Source organism: Antechinus flavipes, chromosome 1 (genome assembly GCF_016432865.1).
Source record: "Antechinus flavipes isolate AdamAnt ecotype Samford, QLD, Australia chromosome 1, AdamAnt_v2, whole genome shotgun sequence".
NCBI classification, from domain to species: Eukaryota; Metazoa; Chordata; class Mammalia; order Dasyuromorphia; family Dasyuridae; genus Antechinus; species Antechinus flavipes.
This window is the reverse complement of record NC_067398.1, coordinates 709,981,180-710,006,020: the sequence shown is the minus strand read 5'-3', so window position 1 is coordinate 710,006,020 and position 24,841 is coordinate 709,981,180. Positions and strand designations below refer to the sequence as shown.

The 24,841-nt window shown below is 47.4% G+C and overlaps 1 protein-coding gene across 1 annotated transcript in view; it reads right to left on the bottom strand.

Annotated features, from left to right (window-relative positions):
- The window catches only part of MYO18B (myosin XVIIIB), a 335,406-nt gene extending 311,265 nt beyond the window's left edge, over positions 1–24,141 (bottom strand). The window contains 5 exon segments of the mRNA XM_051973021.1: positions 829–1,457; positions 1,460–2,072; positions 9,508–9,668; positions 12,540–12,679; positions 24,011–24,141. Of these exon segments, the coding sequence (XP_051828981.1) occupies positions 829–1,457; positions 1,460–2,072; positions 9,508–9,668; positions 12,540–12,576 (1,440 nt within the window). The 5' untranslated portion in view covers positions 12,577–12,679; positions 24,011–24,141.
- Positions 24,142–24,841: the final 700 nt, after the last annotated feature.

The following is a 24,841-nucleotide window of genomic DNA, read 5'->3' as shown; positions in this document are numbered from 1 at the left end:
CTTGTACTATTCACACAGCCCCTCCCTGGAAAATCTGTAGGGAGGCAAGAACAAGATGCACACCATATGAGAAAGGGATGGGTGTGGGTCTTCTGTGGTGGACAGAGTGCCCATGGGAATAAGACCATAGGAGATCCCAGAACTGGAAGAGGCCTCAGAGGCCATTGGGATCAATTCTTTTATTTTAAAGATGAAGAAACTGAAGCAAAGATTAAATAACTTGCCCAAAGTCACACAGCTAATCTTCCTAACTCCAATTCCAATGCCTTAGACACTGGTGCATCAAAGTCTAATTTACCACCCCTGACATTTTAAATTTGTGGGTTGGTACTCCTTAGCAGCGAGCGCACTCTAAATGCCCTCATAGACTCTGAAGTCCAAAAGTAATGGGTCAGACATCAGTGCCGGACCACCCCAAGAAGTCCCCTAAAGTCCTATGGCCTGGGGACTACTCTACATTTTTACTCTCAGAATGGAAAGAGAAAGCAAGAGCCTGCATGCCTAGGAAATGCTCTCAGACTATCAGTTAAGAGTTTTCCCATTCTTCAGACCAACCTTTCTCCTTCTCCTCCTCCCCTTTTTCCTCTCCCTCCCCTTGTTCCTCCTCTTCCTTCTCCTACTTTTCCTCCTCCTCCTCTTCTTCCTCTAAAAAGGACTGTATCCAAGACCTCAAAACCTACCCAACTCAAGAATCCTTGCCAGCTCACCATCCCTTCCATAGAAAGCAGCTCCTCTTCCCTCCCCAGTGGCAGTGGCTTCCTCTCCCCTTTCTCCTCCCACCCTAGAATCTGCACCTTTCCCCCATGCCAAGGAGGGCAGCATCCTCACCTCATTTGGAACGACAGTTTGATCTCTCTCTCCATCCTCTTCCTTGTCCTCCTTTGTCTTCACTGGGGTTTCTTTGGTCTCCTCCTTGTTTTCAGGTGCACCTTCCTCTTTCTCTGTGGTCGGAGGTTCATGAACCTCCTTTCCTTCTTTGAGAGCTTCATTCCCACTCTTTTGCCTTTGGGAGGCGTCATCTTCCTTTCCCTCTTTGCTTTGGACACAAGTCCCCTTCTCATCCCTCTGCCCCACCTGACTCTGAGATCCATATTCCTTCCCTGTCTGACTTTGGGGTTTCCTTTCCTCTCCCCCCTGACTCTGGGGCTCATTCCCCTTCACCTGGCTGTGAGATTCATTGTCCTTGCCCACCTGACTCTGGGACCCACTCCTCTTTCTCCATTTGTTCAGGGATTCACCCCACTTTTTCATCTGCATGTGGGCTCTGTCTCCCTTCCCCACTTTGCTTTGGACCGCCTTCCCTGTCCCCGCTGTGTCCTTAGGGAGATCTGCCTTTCCTGGCTTGCTTTGGGGCTGATCCCCTGACTCTCTATTTGTGGGGGGTTGGGCCTCTTCTACTTGGGGCATTTGGGCTCTGTCCTCCTTTGCTGCTTTCACCGCAGCCTCGCCTCCCTGCTCCCCCCTTTGGCTTGGGGCTTGGTCCCCAGGACCTCTTTACTCTGGGGTTCCCCTCCTTTTAGCCCCTTGGTCACCAGGACACCAACTTTGCCAACTTTGATCTGAGGCTTTTCACTCTTCTTGGCAGGCACGCTTGTGGAGCCCGGGCTGCCCACTGTCCCTGATTTCTCCACCTTCTCAGCGGAATCCTGGGTAGCTTCCTGTGGACCACAAGCATCCCCTGAATGTTGCCCTTTCTGTTGATCTGCTGGGGAGTTCACGTGGCCCTCGTGGTCTGGAATGGAGGAAGAAGGCTTAGGGGTCGGAGAGTCAGTCCGGGGAGATCTCTGCTCTGGCTTGGGGAATTCTGAATTGATCTTGGCCACCATCAGCAGAACATCACTGGTCTTCCTCGCCCTCTTGAGGGGCTGCGGCTTCCTGGGAGTGGTCTCCGCGGTGCCCTTGCCTTGTGGGTTCTCCCCATTTATGCTGCTCATCAGCATTGGCTCCGGGCTGGCCATCCCTTCCTTCTCATTCGGAATGTTCTCGACAGCAGCGCTGGGACTAGGGGATGCTGGGTCAGGCTGGCTGCCCTGGGGGCTCCTCTGGGCAGAGCTCTCACTATTTTCTGGGACCTACGAGAGAAAACAACATTCAGCTGGACTTTGCATTCGGACCAAAGTGACTGGATCTTCCTAACTTCCCAGTACAGAGGAACTCAATTTTTTTTTGGTCTCAGCAACCCCTTTATATCCTTAAAAAATGAATAAAGACTCCAAAAAGTTTTTCTTTACATGAATCGTATCTATCCATACCTGCTATATTAGAAAATGAAAGTTATACATTTTTAAATGTTCCTTAATGTATCTTTTAAAAAATAATCAATCCATTACTCAGTAGCATAAATAACATTTTAAAATGAAAAATAACTAATTTTCCGCTATTTTTGCCTAGGACTCTGCTAAGTGCTGACGGCACAAAGAAATTTAAATACTTGTTGGCCGATTTAAAAAATTAGGGCCTTTGTTATTCTGCCTATTTTTGGAAATCTCTTTGATGTCGGCCTTAATAAAACACAGCTGCATTCGCCTGTGTGCTTCTGCATTCAAGTCTCTCGGAATCTGTTGTTTTGGCTGAAGCGCGGGAAGAAAATCCAACGTCTCAGAGATCGGTGGTTGGAAGAGGGAAGTGCATTTTAACAGACCAATAAACAGTTTTCACTTTGAGCCCCTAGATCACACTTTGAAAACCATTGCCTTGGTCAATTATAAGCTCTGCCAGAGCAGAAGCCGATTTTTTAAGCGTGTATGTCTTTGCTTTCCTTTGTTTTCCTCGGTATAATGAACAGAATGAGAGCTGACCAAGACACTTGAATTCAAATCCTGCGTCCGACCTTTACTAGCTGTGCCATCTTGAGAGAGTCATTGAACCCCTTTGATTATTTATTAAACAGGGATACAACTTCTGACTCACAGGTTGTGAAGATGGAATGAAATTTTTGTAGCTGTCATTAAATCATTTTTCAGTCACGTCCAACTCTCTGTGATCCCATTTGGTGTTTTCTTGGCAAGAGACTGAAGCGGTTGAAGAGTCATTGAACCTCTTCACTTTTTTGTAAAACAGAGATACAGTCTCCAACTCGCAGATTATAAAGAATAAGATTTTTGTGGTTGTTGTTGAGTCATTTTCCAGTCACGTCCAATACTCCGTGATCCCATTGGGTGTTTTCTTGACAAAGATATGGCGTGGTTCACCATTTCCTTCTCCAGCTCATTTTACAGATGAGGAAACTGAGATCAACAGAATTAAGTGACTTGCCTGAAGTCCCACAGCTAGTAAGTGTCTGAGGCTGGATTTGAACTCACGAAGATGCACCATGAGATTAAGGAACATAAAGTGCTTTGCACACTTTATAAATACTAGCTAATTATTTATAGCTATATATTATATATTCCATGCCCACCCCCAAGTCTCAATGCCTTCTCCTCTGAGCCTCCCATTCATCTGTTCATTATTGTTATTGCTCTTTGTCCTTCATTGTCAGAGAGAATCATGGCATGTAAGTGAGTTCAATTCAGATGATGGACGGCTGGGCAAGGGCACCTGCCTCACTTTCCCTTCCGGAACCATCTGGGTCCAGTGGCCAGAGATAGATCGGGACGACTGGAGATGGCCCCGGATGCAGTGGGAGACCTCGGCTCTTTTAGGCTCTGGTCTTCAGCAGGTCTCGGTTTGACTGAGGCAACACCCATTTAATGATGAAGGCTAGGTAAGAAATGAGGCAAAGAATGGCCTCTTTTACCTAGTCCCAAAAAACCCAGTCTGGGTTTCTGGCCAAAACTGAGAAATGATCGCTATTTACATCTGCTCTGAGCCCGGCAGAGCCCAACCAATGACCAATTCATCTGCCCAGTATATATCTCACATGAATACAGCAGTTGGCAGGGTGTTTCCCATTAAAATATAAACTCCGGGGGGCAGGGACTGTTTTTGCTTTATTCAGCATCCCCAGGGAGGAACACAGTGTCTGGCACTTAGTAGGTGCTTGTTCGCTGGTGGCTGATTCACTGCCTCAATTTCCCCTTTGGTAAATGCCCCATGTCTTCTTCTGTCACACCATTCCCTGGGCTTGGTTGTCCAGGGTGTTTCCCCAGAAAACACTCTCCTAGCCTGTCCCACCCTGAGGCCGGGCTGAGATGCTGCCTTGGGAACAGCATGAATTGATTTGAGTTGCACTGGCTTAAAAGTCAAGTGGCCATTTCCCAAAGAGCCGACTGGACCTAGAATCAGAAAGTTTTGAGTTCAAGTTAAGTTTCTTACACTTCCGGGGCAGCTAGATGGCACAATGGATAGAGCACATCCCTGAAGTCAGGAGGACCTGAGTTCAAATCCAACCTCAGACACTTAACACTTTACAGAGGAGTAAACTGAGGTCTGTGGTCACATTACTGCTTAGTGACAGGGTCAGGAGAAGACCTTGAGTCCTCCAAGGAATGATCTCTTCACTGAACTACAGTATTCACAATTCAAATTCAATTCAAAATATTTATTTGCAAAGCCCCAAGCAAAGAGCCTGCCAAATATATCCCGATCTTAAGATTCTTTTCTTCTTTGGGGATGTGCCATGTAAACAGTCAGTCGATAGACATTTTTTAAGCACCTACTGTGTGCCAGGCACTGAGCTGAGTGCTGGGGTACATAAAGAGGTAAAAGACAACCCTGCTCTCAATTTACGGTGGCAACTACCAACTACAATGCTGATCTCGCCGAAGGCATCGAGCTGGGCTCCATCTTGCCAGGGTTCCAGCCTTCCCGCACCATTTCCCCCACTTCCGCCTCCCGTGGGCCCCACCCCTGGAGCCTTTTACCTCATCTAGCTGGAAGCCTGTACGTGATCTCCCCAGCTAGAGCGTCAGCTCTCTGCGGGCAGGGGCTTTCTGACACACTTTTAATCGGGTCTCCCCAGCTTAGCTCAGAATGGACCCAAAGACTTTATCTCCCAGCTGGTCGCTGCCCAATCCTCCCTGCTGAAGCCGCCTTAAGGCCCTCCATGCAGGGCCCACCGCAACAGAAAGCCCTCGGCCCCTGGACACAGGCGATCCCGAGCCTGTGAAAGCGGCGCCAGCCGAACACGAGCCCTGGCAGGTCGGGAGAGCTGGCGAACCGCTTAATGACCGTCCCTCTTGTCATTGGGGCAGGCCGGGGCAGTCTGGGCGTCTGTCATCCAGGGACCAGGCTGGCGAGTTAGAGAGACTTAGCACCGGGCAGCGAGAGCCGGGGGGCTTCCCCAGCCCGGGCTCCTCAGGCAGCGGCCGATGACTTGGCCAGGGACGGTAAGGAGAGGGCTGGAACCTGGCTGAGCATCCCCGCAGCTCAGGATCCTGGGAACCCAAAGTTCTGGAATACTGCCATGTGATGTATTCTCCTCTCGCCTGATTCTGAGATGCCGGCAACCCCCGGCAGGGACAGAGGGCCCCAGGACCAGCCCAGCCCGGGGTCTAGAAGATGCTTCTTGCCCGGGCTGGCGGGGTGGGCAGGGAAGCTTTCCCGGAATTTGTGGAAATGTGACTTTGGAGTGGGGGCATTGGGAGAGCCGAGGGGGCATTTGGCTTCTCCTGGCAGTCGGACTCTGTCCAGGGAAGCAGGCTGGGCTCTCCTAAGTGAGCTGTCCCCCGTTTCTTATCTAGAATCGAGCTTCCATGGCACGGCTCGGTGCCTCTGTGACTGTCTCTGTCTCTGTGTTGTCTCTGTCTTTCTCTCTCTCTCTCCATGTCTCTTTCTGTCTCTCTGTGTCTGTCCTTCTCTCCATATTTCTGTCTTTCCATCTCTGGCTTTCTCTATGTATCTCTCTCTCCATGTCCCTCTCTGTCTGCCTCTGTCTCTGTGTGTGTTTCTATCTCTGTCACTCTCCATATCTGCCTATCCATCTCTTGTCTTTTTCTGTCTCTCTCTGTGTCTGTCTCTATTTCTCTGTATCTGTCTCTCTGCATGTCTCAGTCTTTCTCTGTGTCTCTCTGCATGTCTTTTTCTATCTCTGTGTCTCTATGTGTATATGTCTCTGTCTCTTTCTCTCCATATCTCTGACTATCCATCTCTGCCTTTCTCTATCTATCTTGCTCTTCGTGTCCCTCTGTGTCTCTGTGTCCGTCACTCTCTCTCCATATTTGTCTATCCATCTCTGTATCTTTCTGTCTCTATTTCTCTGTATTTCTGTCTCCCAGCATGTATGTCTATCTCTTTTGTCTCTTTCTCTGTGTCTCTCTGTCCATGTCTCTTTCTCTGTCTCTCTCTATCTCTGTGTATGCATGTCTCTGACTATCCATCTTTGTCAATCTCTTTCTCTCTGTCTCTCAATCTCTCTCTCCATCTCTGTCTCTCTCTGCCTCCATCGCTGTGTTTATCTCTGTCTCTGTCTCTCTTTTCTCTTTCTCTCTCTCTCTTCCCGGTCACTCCTGGGGCCGCGAGGCTCCCCCTCCTCCCCCCCCCCCCCCCCCCCCCCCCCCCCCCCCCCCCGCGGGAGCGTGTCCCGGCTGCTCCCGGCAGCCTCCACCCCCCGCACCTGTCGGGCCCTGCGCTCCGGCATTCCCGAGCCTCGGTTCTGGGCCCTGAGTGAGCCCCGTGACCCGCTCGGCTCGGACCGGTCGTGTCCGGACTGGCAGAAACGGCCCCGCGGCTGCCCCTCCCCCCAGCCCGCCCTCGGCCCAGGGGCAGACCAGCCAGCTGCTGTCATGGATCATGGGATCAGGCTCCAAACGGAAAGCCCCCTCCCCCGACCCCGTCCGGGAGTGCGCCCTCGGACCCCCCCCCTTCCCCCCCGGCCTCTGCTGGCGGGCTCGGCCCCGCGGGCGCTCAAGCTCCTTCGGGGGGCTCTGCGGCTGCGGAGAGCCGCCCCTCCCCCCACTCCTGCCTCCGTCCTCCGAGGCCGTCCGTCTCCCCTCCCCCCCCCCCCCCCCCGGGGCAGCTGTCGTCCGGCGTTTGTCCCGAAGCTCCCAGCTGCGGGAGCAGTTGTGTGGGACTGACCCGGGCACGCGGAGCACACATCCTCCCAGTCACCCCCGGGTCAGAGAATCCCTGGCTCCTCCCCCTCCCTCCACACCCCCACCCCACCCCCACACACCGGGCCAGGCGCCAAGTCCTCCACCTCTCTCCCGCCCCCTAGCGGCCGGGTCCTTACTGACAACATGGCAGCCATCTAACCCAAGACTATGGAAAGCTGTTCTGGGGTCCTCCTTTTTAAATGCTCCCTCTCTGTGCCTCGGCTTCCTCGTCTGTAAAATGGGAATAAAAGCTGCACCCGCCTTCCAGTGCTCTGCCAGCCTGAAAGCGCTGACCTCCCTATTCTAGCCGTTGTTACCGCTATTTCCCCCAGGAGGGCAAGTGATTTGCCCAGAGTTTCCCGGTATCTTACCTGAGCAGGACTAGACTTCCAGGGGCGTGCTCTGGGGCCTTTCCGAACATTCACGCCGGTGGGTTTGCGCAGAGGGAAGCCCCCCCAGCCCTGACATTTTACGTCTGCTCTCCTTCAGCGCGACCCCCTTTGGGGCTCTCTTGGAGGCTTCGGCGCTTCCTTCTCCGCTTCATTTTACAGAGGAGGAAACTGAGGCAGGCGGGGTCATGCGCCCTGGCCAGGACCCCCCAGCGAGGAAATAGCTGAGCCTGGATTTGAACTCACAAGAACGAGTCTTTTTGACTCCAACCTTGGGGCTTTGTGCCCGACGGCGCCCAGGCTGCCTTAGAGCGCGGGGGAAAGTCCTGGCTCTGCGTGGATGCGGGCTTGGGTCACAAAAACATGGCTCCCGATACCGGCGCAGCCCCGGACTGGCTGCGAATCTCTAGCCGATCATTTGGCCTTCCTAAGGATCAGGCAGCTCCCCAAGCCCGACCTACTGAGTCCCAGACTGTCGGGATCTGCGTTGGCGGAGAGATTTTCCCACACCAGGGGTTCCTCCTACGGAAGCACTGAGGAAGCCTTCCGTGCCCTTGCGTAGCCGACTCTTGTCTGGTTCCTTTTGAATTAAACTAAACATTGATTATTTCTGACCTTTCCTAGGCTTTAAGTGAGTCAAGTGCTTTACATCTATTATCTTCCTTTATCCTTAAATCAAAATACAACGTATGGCTCCCACTTTACAGAAGGGGAAACTGAGGCTCGGGAGAAGTTGGCTAGGGTTTCCTTTTCTGGGCATTGCAGACCATGAGGAGTCAGAGGGAACCCCCGAGTCATTCCAACCGCCCCCCACCCACTACTCTGCTCAACAGCTGGGAGGAGGGAGCCGAGGCTCCACGGGATCCTGTGTCAGCCTCCCAGCTGCCTTCCTGGCCAGTTGTTTCCCGTCTGCACCCGGAGAGCTCAGCTCCTGGACAAGCACCTCGGCAGGGGTGGGGGTGGGGCAGTGCCAAATTTCTCCAGTCCCCAATGGAGGACTCTTACGCTAAGTAGACACAGCACTCAGGCAAACAGTCCAAACGGGCAGGCAAGTTCGATCCTAGCTCTGTCTTCCCATCTGTAAAATGGGGATAACAATACCTGACCAGCTCAGCGTTGTGAAGGAAGATTTTTCAGTTACAGCTCACATTTCTATAACCTTATAGCAACAGTTTCCAGTGCTGTCAATCCCCTTCAGGAAAATAGAGTTAGATCTGAAAGATCTAGATCCCAACCATCTCATTTTCTAAATGGGGAAACCGAGTCTCAAGGCCATGCGACTCGGCCGAGATCACATCGACAGCAACGACAGAGATGGGAGCACTTTCCTCTGCCCCCCTGCTGCTGCATTCATTTCAGAGATTTCCAACTTCCTCAACATGAAAGTGGCAATACTATTAATATCTGTTCCTTGAAAAAAATACATAATGATCATGTTTGGTTCCCAGATGTGCTCATGAACCTTTTGTCTACGGGCTTCTGGAGCCCAGATTGGAACCACTGCTAAATAGTTTTCGTCACCTTAGTCTTGAGGAATAGCCCCATTATACAGATGAGCAAATTGCTACTGAATTATGAGTTAGGGATGATAAAAGAGACTTCCCTCCCCTTGCTAGGGAGGAGTCAGGAAGTCATCTTCCTGAGTTCCAATTCCCAATCCCTCCAGGTAATAGGGAGCCATTGGAGGTTTTGGAGCAGGGGAATAAATGGATCAGAGCAACTATTCAGGAATATTAAATCAGTGCCTGGTAGGGAGGATGAATTAGAGATGGGAGAGGCTGGAATCAGGGAGAGAAATGAGGAAGCCATTGAGGGAGATCACTAGGTGAGTGACCCTGAACAAGTCACTTCCCCTGTTTGCCTCAGTTTCCTCATCTGTAAGTGAGTTAAAGAAGGAAATGGCAAAACATTCCAGTATTTTGGCCAAGAAAACCCCAAATGAGGTCACGAAGAGTCAGAAATGACTGAACAGCAACGGCTCCTTGGCAGAATGGGGCTGCATTCACTGTCAGACAAACTCATCGGGTCGTTCGCTTATGTCTAACTTTTTCCTTTGTAACAAGGTTCCATGAGTGGAGTCGTCATAAAACATGTTTTAAAGGCAGAAATGTAGCTTGTTGGCCTGGGGGGGCTGGATGACTTACCGTCTGTTCTTGGGAGTTGACCAACGTCTGTTTTTTCCGTTTCGCTTCCTTGGATTCTTTTTCTGTTTCTCGAACCAGTTGTCTGATGAAGCCCCCCGGAATTACAGAGAAAAGGGGAGGTGGCGAGGAGGGCGGGGGGCTTTTGTCCTCTTCCCTGATCTGTTTTATAAAAAGAGAAGAGAGGTAAGATCCCAGCGGTGACCCCAAAAGAACCAAGCCCACCGTGAAGCCAGAGTGAAGGGGCAGGCGGCGGACATACATGAACAGGGGCATGTAGGGAAGGTTATCACAGAACAGGGAGCGGGAGACTTAGGCAGAGGGGGAGCGTCTTCCAGCATGATGCAAGACGATGGAAATCCCTGGCCAAGATGGCCAAGTGGATGGACGCCCTTCGCCCTTCCCCTGCCTCCTTAGTAAATCTAAGCCCCACGGAATAGAGCCAGCACTGGATTTGGAGTCAGGAAGAGGTGAGTTTGAATCCTCCCCTTGGAACCTAATAGAGGTGGGACATTATTCTCCTCTGTAAAAAAGGGATTCTTTACAACCCTATTTAAATGTTATTAAGTGATAATAGAATATTATTTATTAAAGAATCATTAGATAATTAAATGCTTCTTATACATATTTTCTAAATAATTTATTTATATATTTGTATAATTATATATCGATATATATAAATACAAATAAATATATAAATAATGTATAATTTTAACATAATATATATTATTATATTATAATATATATTTATATACTTATTTATATAAAATTATAAATATTTATCAAGTAATTTAAATATCTATTATAAATGGTTTCTAAATAATGTAAGCATTTATAAATATTTATTGAATAAGTTCGATGTTTACTAAAAAATATTAAATAATTTTAAATTTATTATAAATGTTTTCTAAATAATGTAAGCATTTGTCATAAATATTTCTCAAATATCGATTTATTTATTTTTAATTTAAAATTTAATTTAAACATTTATTATAAATGTTTTCTACATAATGTAAATATTTATAAATATTTATTGAATAAAAATGTTTACTATAAATATTAAATAATTTTCCATTTTTACACATGTTTTCTAAATAATTCAAGTGTTTGTTATAAATATTTATCAAATATTTTATTTTTCGATTTTATTTTATTTGCAATTTTATTGAAATATTTATTATAACTGTTTTCTAAATAGTGTAAGCATTTGTAAATATATGTTGAACAGGTTAATATTCATTATAGATATTAAATATTCATCAAATATTTTTAATTTTTTGGTAAATATTTTCTCAGTAATTTTTAAATACTTATCAAATAAATTATTTGTTACAAATGTTTTTAAATAATGTAAGCATTTATAAAGATTTATTGAACAGGTTAATATTCATTATAAATATTAAATATTCATCAAATAATTTTAAATTTATTGTAAGTAGTTTCTAAATATTTAAGTAATAAATAAATATTTGTCGAATATTTTAAATTTAATTTTAAATAAATTTTGTAATCGAATAATTAAATAAATAAATTTTAGAATCGAATAATTTAAATGTTTATTAGAAATATCACTTATTTGTTGAATAATTTAAGCATTTATTATAAGTATTTATTAGATTATTTTAATAATTATTATAAATAGTAAACATTTATCAAACAAGTTGAATGTTCATTATGAACACTGAATGAGTTGAATATTACACATATTAAATAATTTCTGCCGTGAATATTAAATGATTGCAATTTTATAATTATAATGAATTATTAAATAATGGTTTCCTTTAAATAATATTGTAAGGGCCATAGATTCAGAGCCAGTGGGAATTTAAAGGCCCTCTAATCCTACTCCCTCATTTCAGAGGCCCAGAAGAGCTGAATGTTTTCCTGATTTTGCACAGGTTCTAAGCAAGGCTTCCTTCCCTACATTTGCCATTCTCTTTGTACGTTATCTCATTTGACCTAGGAGAATGCAAATCCTTCGCAAACCTTAAATATTAGCTTGCAATCTAATCCCTCCCTGGACACATCACATAGGAGAATGGAGCACATGGTTCTTTGGACACTGGACGGTTCTGTACCCGCAATCTGACCTGCAGGATCCTGCCTTCGTGAGGGTCAGGGACACGTCTTACCGGAGATGACATAGCTAGTACCTGGCAGATCAATTGGACTCAAGGCTTCTGGGACAGGATTTGAACCCAGAGCCTAAGACTCCAGAACCAGAGCTGCTTGTGTCTCCAGTGTTTGCTGGACTAGACATCAAGGGGGACTGAGAAACTCTAGCCAGAAGGCATCAGCCAATCTACCATATACACACGAGGGGAAATGAATCCGAGTGTCGGGTGGGAAGCTCCCATCATCCTTGGTCACAAGTGTAACTGAAATTAAGTAAAATCTCATCCTTTTCATTAGGGTTTTTTAACCTGCCTCCCCACGATTGCCTCAGCCCACAAATGCTGCTGCCAAATGAGGTCTCGGCCTGGGGAGGTGGCCTGGGCTCCATGGTGATGAGAACGTGGGAAGGAATCGGGGGCAAAGCTGAGACCGGTCCCTCCTTCATGTCCCTAAGTCTCAGTTTCCTCATCTGTAAATGAGGCTGTGATAAGGTGAGTAAATGGCAGACAAACCAGAGATGGATCTGGAGCCCCAACTACGGGACTCTCTCCATACCGGCCACACCTCCCAGACACTGTTACCCGTATCGGCCACATCTCTTATTTCTGGCCAACTTCTGCAGGCAGTGGGAATGAGTGAGGAGAGGACGGAGGGGGCAGCCAGAGCGAGAGAGGGGTCCTCTCTGACCTCGGGATTGTCTGCCCGCCCCCTCAGAGGACTGAAGAGAAAACACAAAGCAGCAGTGAGAAGGGGCGAGGGGAAGCATTTTCCTATCACTGTGAGACATGTTTTCAAAAAGGGGGCAAAGGCAGAGGGCCCCGGGGCCCTGGGTCCAGCGGGAGAGGTTCTAGCGGCCGGAGAGGTCCAAGAGCAGGGCCTGCCCACGGGGCAGTGCCCACCGGGCAGGGTGAGACTTTCCTTTTGCTCCCACAGGGCGAGGCGTGATGAGATGGCCATGGTGAAGCAGGCGGGTGAGATGAGATGAGATGGGTCCACACGAGACAACACGCAATGAGGCTTTATGGACACAGAGGAGACATCGACCAGACTGTCCCTGGGACTAGACACACGTGGAGACCACAAGGGAAGGGAGAGAAGAGAGAGAGGTTATTAATAAGGAGGCAGAAGGCGCTCCCACTGCACTCTGCTCGGCTGATGCCTCAAACCCACACTGGAGGTCAGAGATCTAGAGAGATGGATGGGAGGATGGATGGGGGGAAGGAGGGGAAGAGGGGGAGAAGGGAGGGAGAGAAGGAGAGAGCAGGGAGGGAGGGGAAAAGGAGGGAAAGAAGGAGGAAAATAGGAGGGAAAGAGGGAGGGAGGGAGGATGGAAAAAAGGAAGGAAGGAAGGAAGGAAGGAAGGAAGGAAGGAAGGAAGGAAGGAAGGAAGGAAGGAAGGAAGGAAGGAAGGAGGGAGAAGAAAGGGAGGAAAATAGGAGGTAAAGAGGGAGGGAGAGAGGATGGGAAAAAGGAAGGAAGGAAAGAAGGAAGGAAGAAGGGAGGGATGGGGAGAAGGAAGGAAGGAAGGAAGGGAGGGAGGAGGGAGGGAGGAGGGAGGGAGAGAAGGAGAGAGCAGGGAGGGAGGGAGGGAGGAAGGGAGGGATGGGGAGAAGGAAGGAAGGAAAGAAGGAAGGAAGGAAGGAAGGAAGGAAGGAAGGAAGGAAGGAAGGAAGGAAGGAAGGAAGGAAGGAAGGAAGGAAGGAAGAAGGGAGGGATGGGGAGAAGGAAGGAAGGAAGGGAGGGAGGAAGGAGGAAGGAAAGAAGGGAGGGAGGGAGGGAGGAAGGAAGGAGGAAGGGAGGGATGGGGAGAAGGAAGGAAGGAAGGAAGGAAGGAAGGAAGGAAGGAAGGAAGGAAGGAAGGAAGGGAGAGAGGAAGGAAGGAAGGAATGTAGTTGGTAGGTAGGTAGGTAGATAGATAGATAGGTAGATAGATACTCCAAGACCTTTATTTTACTCTAGCCTATACCTCCCACTGGGTTAACTAATGTGAGTGGATTTCCATCCCTCAGAAACCTTCTCTTCCACGGATCTATCTAACCTGCAAGCCCACGGGGGTCTCTGGCTTCAGGGAGACGACCCAACGACCGTGCTGTTATTAATAGCCTACTGGCTTTATTAATAAAATGATTCAATGGCCAGAAACGATGTCTCTGGAGCTTTTTTAGTCATCGCAGAGAGACAGGCAGCATGAGCGGGTATTAAAGGCTGTGCTGAGTGCTAGGGGTTCGGAGCCAAAGGCGGACTTGGGCCTTCGGGGCCTCCTTTGAATAGGAGAAGGCAACATATCGAGGAGAACTGGAATGGGGAGGGGGCATCCGGTGGCCGGCGGACGCTGGCCACTCCCCCATCCTTCTCCCCCATTAGAACGGAAGTCCCCTCTCAAGGCCAAAGCCGGTGGTTCCAGGAACGTCCCGTTATCCGGTGGAGAAGAGATGGAAGTGATTTGTGCCGAGGGCCCCTCTAGCTCTGCAGCTCTAGGGCTTAGAGAGAGTAAAACAAACCTACCCACGTGTCAGCTTTTATTTTTGGTATTGTTGCTGGTGAGGCATCTGAATTGAGTGACTCACTTGAGCGAGGTGAGGGCCACACAGCTAGTAAGAGTTAAGTGTCTGAGTCAGATTTGAATTCAGGTCCTCCTGACTTCCGGCTGGTGACAGGCAGCATCTTTTCAATATCACTAGCCCTACCAGATGATCTGCTGTAGGTACTCGTGTAAATACACACACACACTCACACTCACATACTCACTCACACTCACACACACACACTCTCACACACTCAAACTCACACTCACACACACTCACACACTCACACTCACACACACACACTCTCACACACTCACACACACACTCACACACACACCACTCACACACACACTCACACTCACATACACACACACACATTCACACTCACACACATTCACACTCTCACACACACACTCACACTCATACACACACTCACACTCACACACACACTCACACTCATACACACACACACACACACACATGCACACACATACATACACATAAATGGGGAGCCATTGTAGCTTCTTGAGCCAGGTGCAAAGTAGGGCAGTTAAATGAAGTGATGGAGAGAGCGCCAGGTCTTGAGTCAGATCTGGGTTCAAACCCTAGTTAAAACCCTGGGCAACACTTTACCCTGTTTGCCTCAGTTTCCCCATCTGCAAAATGAACTGGAGAAGGAAATGACCAATGGCTCCAGTATCTTTGCCAGGAAATCCCCAAAATAGATTCACAAAGAACAAGATTCCATCGAAATGATTGAACAGCCACAGATGTGCAAGATATTTTACAATTTTTATCTCATTTGACCTTCACAATAGCCCTCAGGAACAGATGCTGTTATTATCCCCATTTTACAGATAAGGAAAGAGGCAAACTGATCTCACTGACTAGAGGCCCAATACTCGACCCACAGCATCAAGAAGATCTGACCCAGGCTTTAGGAAGATCATTTTGATAACAACAGCTACCTGAAGCAGCGGATGTGGGATCCCGGGAGATCTGAGTTCAAATACCGCCTCAGATGCCTACTAGATACCTCATTCTGGGCAAGTACCTCCTGTATGGCTCAGTTTGCCTATCTGTTAAATGGGGATAAAAATAGTAGCAGGACTGTTGTGAGCACTAATAAGATAGTATTTGTAAAGTACTTAGCACAGTGCCTGGCACACAGTAGGCACTTACTATGAGTTCACTCCCTTTCCCTCGACTTCATCTCACAATCAGTGCCCCAGCTCCCCCAAATCGCTTTGTGTCTCCCCTCCCCCAAGAATGTATGTTCCTGGAAGGCAAGGATTATTTCACTTTTGTTTATTTGTTTAAATTCATTCCCAACCCTAGCACAGAGCTACACGGGGCAGAGGGGCGCTTAATCCATGTTTACTGGTTCATTAACTAATAGAGGTAGCAGATGTTTACTTAGAATTTTCGGAAAGGCCACTAGGCGGCGTCTCGGGTCCAACAAATCCCAACTTTGCAGGGATTCCCTTTGAAGATGAGTGAAAAGTGGCCTTTCTGGTACACTCCGGGAGGTCGGGGCTGTGGACGTCCTGCGCTTTGTCAGGGGCGGGGAGGAGAGGGGGAGGGAGCCGAGCATCTGGGGAGGGGAAGAAGGGAGGAGAAGGAGCCCAGAATCTGGGGAGAGGGAGGGAGAAGAAGGGAGGAGGGGGAGCCGAGCATCTGGGGAGGAGGAGGGATAAGAGAGGAGTGGGAGGAGGAAAGGAGGAGGAGGAGGAGGGGGAAGGGGGAAGCGAGCACCTGGGGAGGAGGAGGGATAAGAGAGGAGTGGGAGGGGGAAAGGAGGAGGAGGAGGAGGAGGAGGAGAAGGGGGAAGGGGGAAGCGAGCATCTAGGAAGAGGGAGAGAAGAAGGGAGGAGGGGGAGCGAGCACCTGGGGAGGAGTAGGGACAAGAGGAGAGGAGGGGGAGGGAGAAGGGAGGAGGAAGAGGAGAAAGGTGGAGGGGAAGCGAGCATCTAGGAAGAGGGAGAGAAGAAGGGAGGAGGGGGAGCTGAGCATCCTGAGAGGGGGAGAGGGAGAGGGAGGGAGGAGGAGGAGCCGAACGTCTAGGAAGAGGGAGGGAGTAGGGAGGAGAGGGAGGGAGCGGCAGGGAATCCGCCCACCCCCCCGCCGGGCGCATCCCTCAGGGCCAAAGCAGAGTCCTCCTCGGTGACTCACGGCCGGAATAGGCCCGTGACACGATTTGGGGAGACACGCACAGGTTATGAATAGATTCTGACGGGGCAGCTCCCCTCCCCCGCCCCTCCTCCAGCCGCCCGGGCCAAGATTGCCCGGCAGCTTCCCGGCTGCCCTCAGCGGGCTCCGCGTCCCTCAGGCCCCGCCCATCTTTGCTAGAAGCGGCGCTGAGGGCCGCGGGAGGACGGCAAACTTGGGACAGGGCGGCCTCTCCGGGCCTGCGGGCTGCCTCCCTCCTCCCTCTCCCTCCTCCCAGTGCCCCCTAGGACCAGGAAGGCGGCTGGACTCGGGGCCGGCGCTCCCGGCCCGGAACGAAGCAAAGCACTGACAAGGTTACAATGAACCTGTCGCAGACGCAGGACGCGGGCACGGGAGAAGGCAGAGCCAGGGGGCAGGGAAGAAGCGCCCTGTAGAAAACATCCCTATGGAAAAATAAAATAAAAGCCCGGATCCAGGCGTTTTAGTCTTCAGTAAACACCGACTTCGCCCTATGTGGGTCCAGCCCAGATTCCCTCAGGGCTCCCCAAATCTGCCGGGTTCTATCAAGCAGAGGAAGATTTTGGGGGGACCCAGTCTCCTGTCACTCCCTTGCTCAAACACCCTCCCTAGCTCCCTATTGCCTCTTCTAAGATGAACCACAAAAACCGTTGGCTGATATTTAAATCCCTTTGCAGTTTGAATCCTAGCTTCTTAGAGACTTCCTTCCCTTCATTCCCTCTGCATCCCGGCCACCGCTCATCCACACTCTCCGGGCCTGGCTGCCCCCAGTCTCCTCTGGTCTCCTTTGAAGCCCAGTTCAAATCTGTCCCGATTTCCCCGGCTCCTGGTGCTGCTCCCCAATACTGATCTCATCTTGCTCACATTTTGAAATTTTCTTCATATTTGGAGGCGTTTCCCCCATTAGAACACGTGCTTCCTGCCGGTAGGGACTTTTATTTTGGTCTTCGTGTACATGGTACACTTAGCATAGTGCCTAGTGCAGACAATAGGCACTTAATAAATGCTTGAGAATGACAAGCAGGAGGAGCATTGATGTGTCTTGTTGAGATAAAAATCTGCCCCTCCTTCACCCCTTGTTCCATTGAATTAGAAGTCTTGCCCACTCCGGGGCCCAACAGTAGAAGTGAGGACTCCGAGATGAAAGGACCCCTGACCTCACCTGTGCAGCTCCCTCAATTAACAGAGAAGGAAACTGAGGCACAGAAGCCATGAAATCTGTCCAAAGTGACCCAGGTAGGAAGTGGCTGAACTTGAATTCAAACTCGGTCCTTTAAGTCCAAATCCGGTGCACATCACACTATTGCACAGTAGTGTAGACACATGTAAGATACAGAGGAGACTTTGGAAGGCCCAGAGGCCGCTGCACCAAACCCTGCCTAAGGATCTCTTGCAGGCTGTATATGTAGGGGGGGAGGGGAGAGGAGAAGGGGGAGGGAAGAGAGACAGACAGACAGAGACAGAGAGAAAAGAGAGAAACAAAGAGGAGGAGGAGGAGGAGAAAGAGGAGAACAAGGAGGAGGAGAAGGAAGAGGAGGAAGGGGAGGAGGAGGAAGAAGAGGAGGAAGAAGAGGAGAAAGGAGGAGGAGGAGGAGGAAGAGGAAGAGGAGGAGGAGGAAGAGGAGGAAACGGGAAAGGGGAAGGAAAGGGGTGGAAGGGGAAGGGAAAGGAGGATGAGAAGAAGGAGGAGGAGAGACAGAAACAGAGACAGTCAGAAGGAAAGAAGAGAGCTGAAGAGAGACAGAGAGATGAAAAGAGACAAGGAGACAGAGACAGTTTCCTGAGGATTTTCTCCTACACAGCCTGGGACTTCTCCTTTCAGTAATGAAATATCAGGCAACAACACAATGAGAATTAGAATGAAAAAAAATCAGGAGTCACCGAGTGAGTCAGAGCCTGGGGGTGTTGAAGGAGGTGGGTTTCACAAGCACAGATCCGGCTCATTGAGCCTCCTCGATGTGTGAGAGAGCTCTCCACTCCCCTTAGATGCCTGAGCCAGCCCCAACCTTAGGGCCACCGTAAGATGATGAACCCCTCCTGGGCTGCCTGTGTTCAAAGGAGAACTGAACCTCACTCTTCCTCCTCAGTAACAAACCTTCCAGGGAATAAAAAGGCCCTGCCTTGGCACTCTGACCTCAAGCTAGGAGAGGCAGAAGCTGGAGTTTACAATTCAATTAACATCCTAACTACATCCCTAGCTCAGTCTGGTGTTAGGATCATCTATTATAAACGCCTCAGAGCTAGAAAAAACAATCACAGGATCTCTGGTGGGAAGGGATTTCCCAGGGCCATCTTATCCCACTCAGACCTGAACAAGAGTCCCCTCTACAGTGCCCCTGACAAGGGCTTGAAGACTTCCAGGGATGGGGAAACAACTACCTCAAAAGAAAACCGGATCCACTTTGAGACAGCTCTCATTGTCAGGAAGTTTGCCCTAAACTCAGACCCAAATTCACTTCTCAGTAGCCTTCTGGTCCCAAGTAAAACAAACAAACAAAAAAAAAAATCAATTCCTCTTCCACACTGTAACCTTTCAAATGTTCATAGAACCAGAGCCGTGGGTTTGGGGCTGGAAAGGACCACAGAAGCATCTAATCCAAACACTTTGTTTTACAATCCAGGAAACCGAGACCCACTGGCCACAGTAACTAGGCCAGAGTCAGACAGAGGGTTCGTTAGCATGATCCTCCCCCTTCCACGTTTTTATTTTTCCAGATTAAATAATCTCAGTTTTTCCTTTTAATTTTTAGATGGCATGATCATGAGAACCTCCCCAACTGATCAATGTCCTTTTTACAAATGTGGTGTCCAAAATAAACACGATATTCTGGAGAGGTCTGGCTAAGGCAATGGGACTGTTCTTTCCCCAACCTGAGGCCTCCTTAATGTATGTCATTAGCTCTCTGATAATAAGCTACATTGTCTGAGATCGTAGCAACTTCAACCAGTGGTCACTCATTCTCCAGCAACCTGGGACTCTATTCCAAAGTACTCTCTGGGACTCGACTCCCTCTTTCATGAAAGGAGGAATAAAAGATGAGACAAGTTCTAAGACCCCTCTCAGATCTGGTGGTTTTGGGTTCCCGAGTCTGGTTTGACAGTACTCCACTGATCTTAAGCAAGAACAGGAAATTCTCCCAGGAGATCATTATACACGGCAACAACAAGTCTATACAATGATCAATTCTGATGGACGTGGCTCTCTTCAACAATGAGATGATTCACACCAGTTCCAATTGCTCAGTGATGAAGAGAGCCATCTACACCCAGAGAGAGGACTATGGGAATTGATTGTGAATCACAACATAACTTTTCCACTCTTTCTGTTGCTGTTTGCTTGCATTTTGTTTTCCTTCTCAGGTTTTTTTTTTTTTCCTTTCTCCATCCGATTTTTCTTGTACAACAAGATAACTGTATAAATATGCATATATTGAATTTAACATGTATTTTAACATATTTAACATGTATTGGACTACCTGCCATCTAGGGGAGGAGATGAGGGGAAAGGGGGGGGGGGATTTTGAATAAAAGGTTTTGCAAGGGTCAATGTTGAAAAATTACCCATGCATATGTTTTATAAATAAAAAGTTTTAATCAAAAAAAAAAGAACAGGAAATTCTCCCCCAAATTCTTCAAACAATGAAAAATTCATTGACATCTAAAAAAGAGAATAAAGGTCTGACATACTATTCTTTTTGAGTAAGTGGTGGGGGTTGAAAAGGGAATCTCGTGAAATCACGCAAATAACAATGGAGTGTTGTAGGCTCGTAATGGCAGCACAATAAGTGGTCAGCTGCTTAATAACTGATAAATTCATTTCATCAAATGGCTGGTTTTGGTCTACTCAGACCAACAGGCCACTTGTTTCACAGAATGACCTGAATGGGGGATTGGATTGAGAGGCTGTTTTGGCCTTAAGGAGCCATGACCAACGTCTCTGTCTTGGTAGCCCAAGGACATCTCTTACATTTCTGGTCCCTCTGGACTCGACGTGAAATGCCACAGAAGCAGACAGATGAGTCTCCTGGACCAAGGCATGTCTCGTAAAGCCTACCTCCCATTAGTCAGACCCCAGAAGGGAATATCATATCCAGTTTGGGTCATCAAGCTTTTAAAAAAGATGCAGTGAGCACCAGGGAAGATTTTCCATGGCCACATGGGATCAAATGAGAGGGAAAAGACTTAAATCAGATTCCGTGTAAGTAACTGAATAGGGATCCAGTGGCAAGGTACTCAGACCAGAATTTAGGTTTCTAGATCCCAGATTACAGGGTTTTTGTCTTTGTTTCACGATAAAGAAGAAAATGTTAGAACTCGAGGTGAGAAATAGAAGGGAGAACTGTCGAGGAAGCCCGTGGAATCTTTGCACAAAACACTCTACAAGAAGGAAACAGACACCCAAGATGGCAGTTGTAGGCAAGGGGCAGACCCCGTTAGTGATCTGAACATGGTGAGCCCGCTCTAGAGATAAAAACCAGGAAAGGGGAACGATTCTTGTCCTCAAGGGACATGGATTCTCTCGGGAAATAGAACGTGGAATAATAACAATAATAGCACATTTATAGCACATTAAGGTTGGCAAATACTCTACAAATATCACATTTGATTTTCTCAAGAACCCCGAGAAGTAGCTGCTATTATTTTTTGCATTTTATAGAAGATGAATCGGAGATAAACAGAGGTTAAATGATATGCCCAGAGTCATACGCTGAGTAAATGTCTGAGACCTAATTAGAATTAAGTTCTTCCTGAGTACATATAAATGTATGTGTATATGACTTCAGACATTTGTATATATGCATGTACGTACGGATACATATACATGCGTAAACACAGACATATATCATATTTGTGTATATACGAATGCTGAAGGAAGGTCAATTTTTATGTGTGTATGTGTAGAGAGAAAAATATACATATGTGTATGTGTATATGACTTTGATATATATATGTGTGTGTGTGTGTGTGTGTTAACACAGACATATATTTGTGTGCATACAAATGCTGGAGGAAGGTGAATTTGTGTGTGTATGTATATATGTGTATGTGTAGAGATAAATATACATATATGTATGTGTATATGTGTATGTATTTACAGATGTTCACAATACATGTGTGTTGTGTGTGTGCATGTAGGTGTGTGTTGTGTGTGCATGTATGTATGTGTCTATGCATGTGTATAGAAATTTGTGTGTATGTGTATATATTTATTCATTTGTACTTATATTTTATATGTGTGTTTATAGTAGAAGAGATGTTTGTGTGTATTGCATATGTACATATATATGTTGCATACATATACATCTATGTTGTATGTATATACACTATCATGTATGTGAATTTAGATTGTTCTATACATACATACATACATGTGTTCTATACCTATGTGTACTGTTTGTTTTATGTGTGTATAAATACAGGAATGTTTTATGCATGTTTGTGTGTATAAGTGAGTTCAGGTATCTTTATGCATATGTGCATATATGTGTATAAATATGTATGTGTATATTTATGTTTGCATATATGTATGTGTGGAAACATATTGCAAACTCAGGTCTTTATGAATCCAGTATTTTATGCATATGTATGTATGTATGTATTTCTATGCACATATAGACATGTGTTTGCATGTGCTTGTTGTTTATGTATGGGTATATATGTATGTGTAAAACACATTTGTATGAATTCATGTTTTCTGAGTTCAGGTATATGTGTGTGTACATGCATACATAAACATACACATGTACATATTCACCGATTTTTATGTGCTGATATATACATTGTACAAAATACCATGTGCACATGCATGAATATATATATACACATGCATGTACATGCGCAGACATATGTATATAAGTAAAATTAGGAAGACCTGAGTTCAAATCTGCCCCCGGATGCTTACTAGCTACATGTATGTATATGTATGTGTATGTATTTATGTACATAAATCTTAGTAAATACAAAAGTACCTGAAAAATAAAGAGCAGAAAATACAAATCGAAAATAATTAGGGGGAGATTCGAGCCCCAACCCCTGGAGGTCTCAGGATAAGCGTCCTATAAGAAGGGGTGACCGAGCTGAGCTGGACCTTGGGGATTTTAAGTGGAGAGGAAGGAGAACATCCTAGGAATGGGGGGAAGACTAAGCACTTTACAGATATTATCTCCTTTGATAATGGCTCAAAACGGAGCCATACAGGGCCCAAGAGACCAAACATCCTTGGCTGCTGAGCCCTTATATCTCCTCTCATTTTTGCTCTCTTACTCAAGATGGTTGAGTAAGTTACTCAAGAAGAGTAACTTGCTCTCTACTCAGAACCATGAAATGACACACCACATTTGCCTCTTGCTTTGCCCTGCGTTGTACTGACTTTGTGGCTGTTCATTTTTTTAAAATAATATTGATATTTAATATTTAATAATATTTATATTATTAGAGTTTTTCCCCTCTATCTTCATTCCCAGTTAAATCCCTCCCCTCTCCCATAAGTCACGCCTGATAATAAAAATTAAAAAGAGAGAAACCCAATACCGTGTCTGACAATGTATGGACTCCCAGTCCAGCGTCCCCACACAACATCCACATACCACAAACATACACACCCCTCGCACTCCCACCACACGTGTACGACACACAACACGCACACAACACATTCGCAAACCTCTCCCTGTAAAGAATGGAGAAGGGGACTTTGCTTGGTTCTTCACTTGGTCTCATTGCATAATCCTCAGGTGGAAGTTTTAGGAAGTGAGAAAAAGGTCCAAATTTAGCATTGTCTCTTCCCAGTATTTAAGGGCGCATCAAATGGGGCCAGAGGCTCTCTAAACTACTCCTCAGGGGAAAGCACCCCCTTCTAGGCCCAGAACAAGTGCCGTTCAAGCCCCGAGCTCCAAGCCCCAGCTCCTCCAGTCCCAGTGTAGACAGCAGCTAACTTTGGCAGACATGATGCCTCCTGTGTGATCCTCCTTCTAGGCTCTATCTGCAGGACAGCAGCAAGGGGACGGAGTCTGGGAGGGAATTCCAGGTAAAAGTTCGTCTGAACTCTCCCACGGGACCTTCAATGGGTTCCAGGGCAGTTACTGAGTAGCCATTGCCATATTATAGTCTCCACTCGAAGTAATAGCTGATCTCAGAATTTTAAAGGCCACCAGTGAGCCCTAGGATCATCGGAAAATGCTGAGAGACCCAGTTAGTGTTGGCGCCCAACCGGGCTTAGACTAGTCTCGGTAAATGATTTTACTTACACTTTATAGTCCTACTGGACTAGGTAAGGAGAAATCACAGACTGAGCCTTGAGGGTGAAAATGGGGACAATTATAAGACCCTTAGATCAGACTCATAAGAACTCAATTGTCCTTTCAAAAGAAATTTTCCTTTGTGGTCCAATTATTTCCAAAAGGGCAGAGGAAAAAAAAAAAAAAACTGTACACAGCTAAGAAAATAACCAGTTCTGAAGTGCATTTATCCCGGAATGAGTGGTCCCCACTGTTTCCTATCCCGGTGTTCTCCCCCGCAAGCCCACAGAGTTAAAGCGACTGAAGCAAAAAGGGAGAATCTAAAAATAGGCCCCCAGTCCTCCTCTTGAATCAGGAATCCGACAAATGGGACCCCCAAAAATATACCACTTGGAGCTGAAAATTGTCCCACGTCCACACCCCCCCAATAAAGAACGAAGGTACCTTCTCAAGTAAGCAGCACACGGGGATTCGGGTACCGGGAACGGACGCACCGGGCCGAGCCTCTATTAGCAGCTAAGGGATCCTACAGACGGCAGGGCAAGCAGGAGGCTGAAAGTGGCAAAACCCAAGCAGCTCCCTCTCCTCCCTCCCCCGGCCCCAGGCCCCACACCCCAGACTGATAACAGCAGCAGCTGAGTTGACAAATCATTCCTAAAAATAGTCGGGGCCAGCTCCAAGGCTGGCCCGGAGACAGATACTTCCAGGGGCAGCCGTTGCCCAGGCTGCAGGAGCGCCTGAATAGCATGGACATATTTGGTGATTGAGTTGCAAGGGAGGGGGACAAGCTCCGTCATCCTGATCGCACTGACGCTCGTTGCCCAACTGTCCCCTTCCTGTGAGCCAGGAGTCCTTAACCTGGAGTCCAGGATCTTCTTGGTTTTTTTTAATATTTGGATGTCTGGGGTTCAGTATAACTGATTATCCTTATAATCCTGGGCATTTTATTGTAGGCAAGAGCAGGGGTCCACAGGCTTCAATGAGTGCTCAGTGGGCCTATGACCCAGAAAGCATTGCTCTAAACCAAAGTGAATCCTAGCTGATAAGATTATAGAATCCTAGAATGAAACCCTCCCCCGCCTCCCAAAAAAGATTATAGGATCCTAGATTTGGGGTAATAAGGGACTGGAGAGGTCATTTAATTCAACACTATCATTTTACAAAGAGAAGAACTGAAGCTCAGAAGGGTTGTCAAAATATGAACCGCGACATAGAATTCCCAATCCCTCTATTTTTGTCCACCTGCATTTTGGATTTCCTTCACAGGCTAATTGT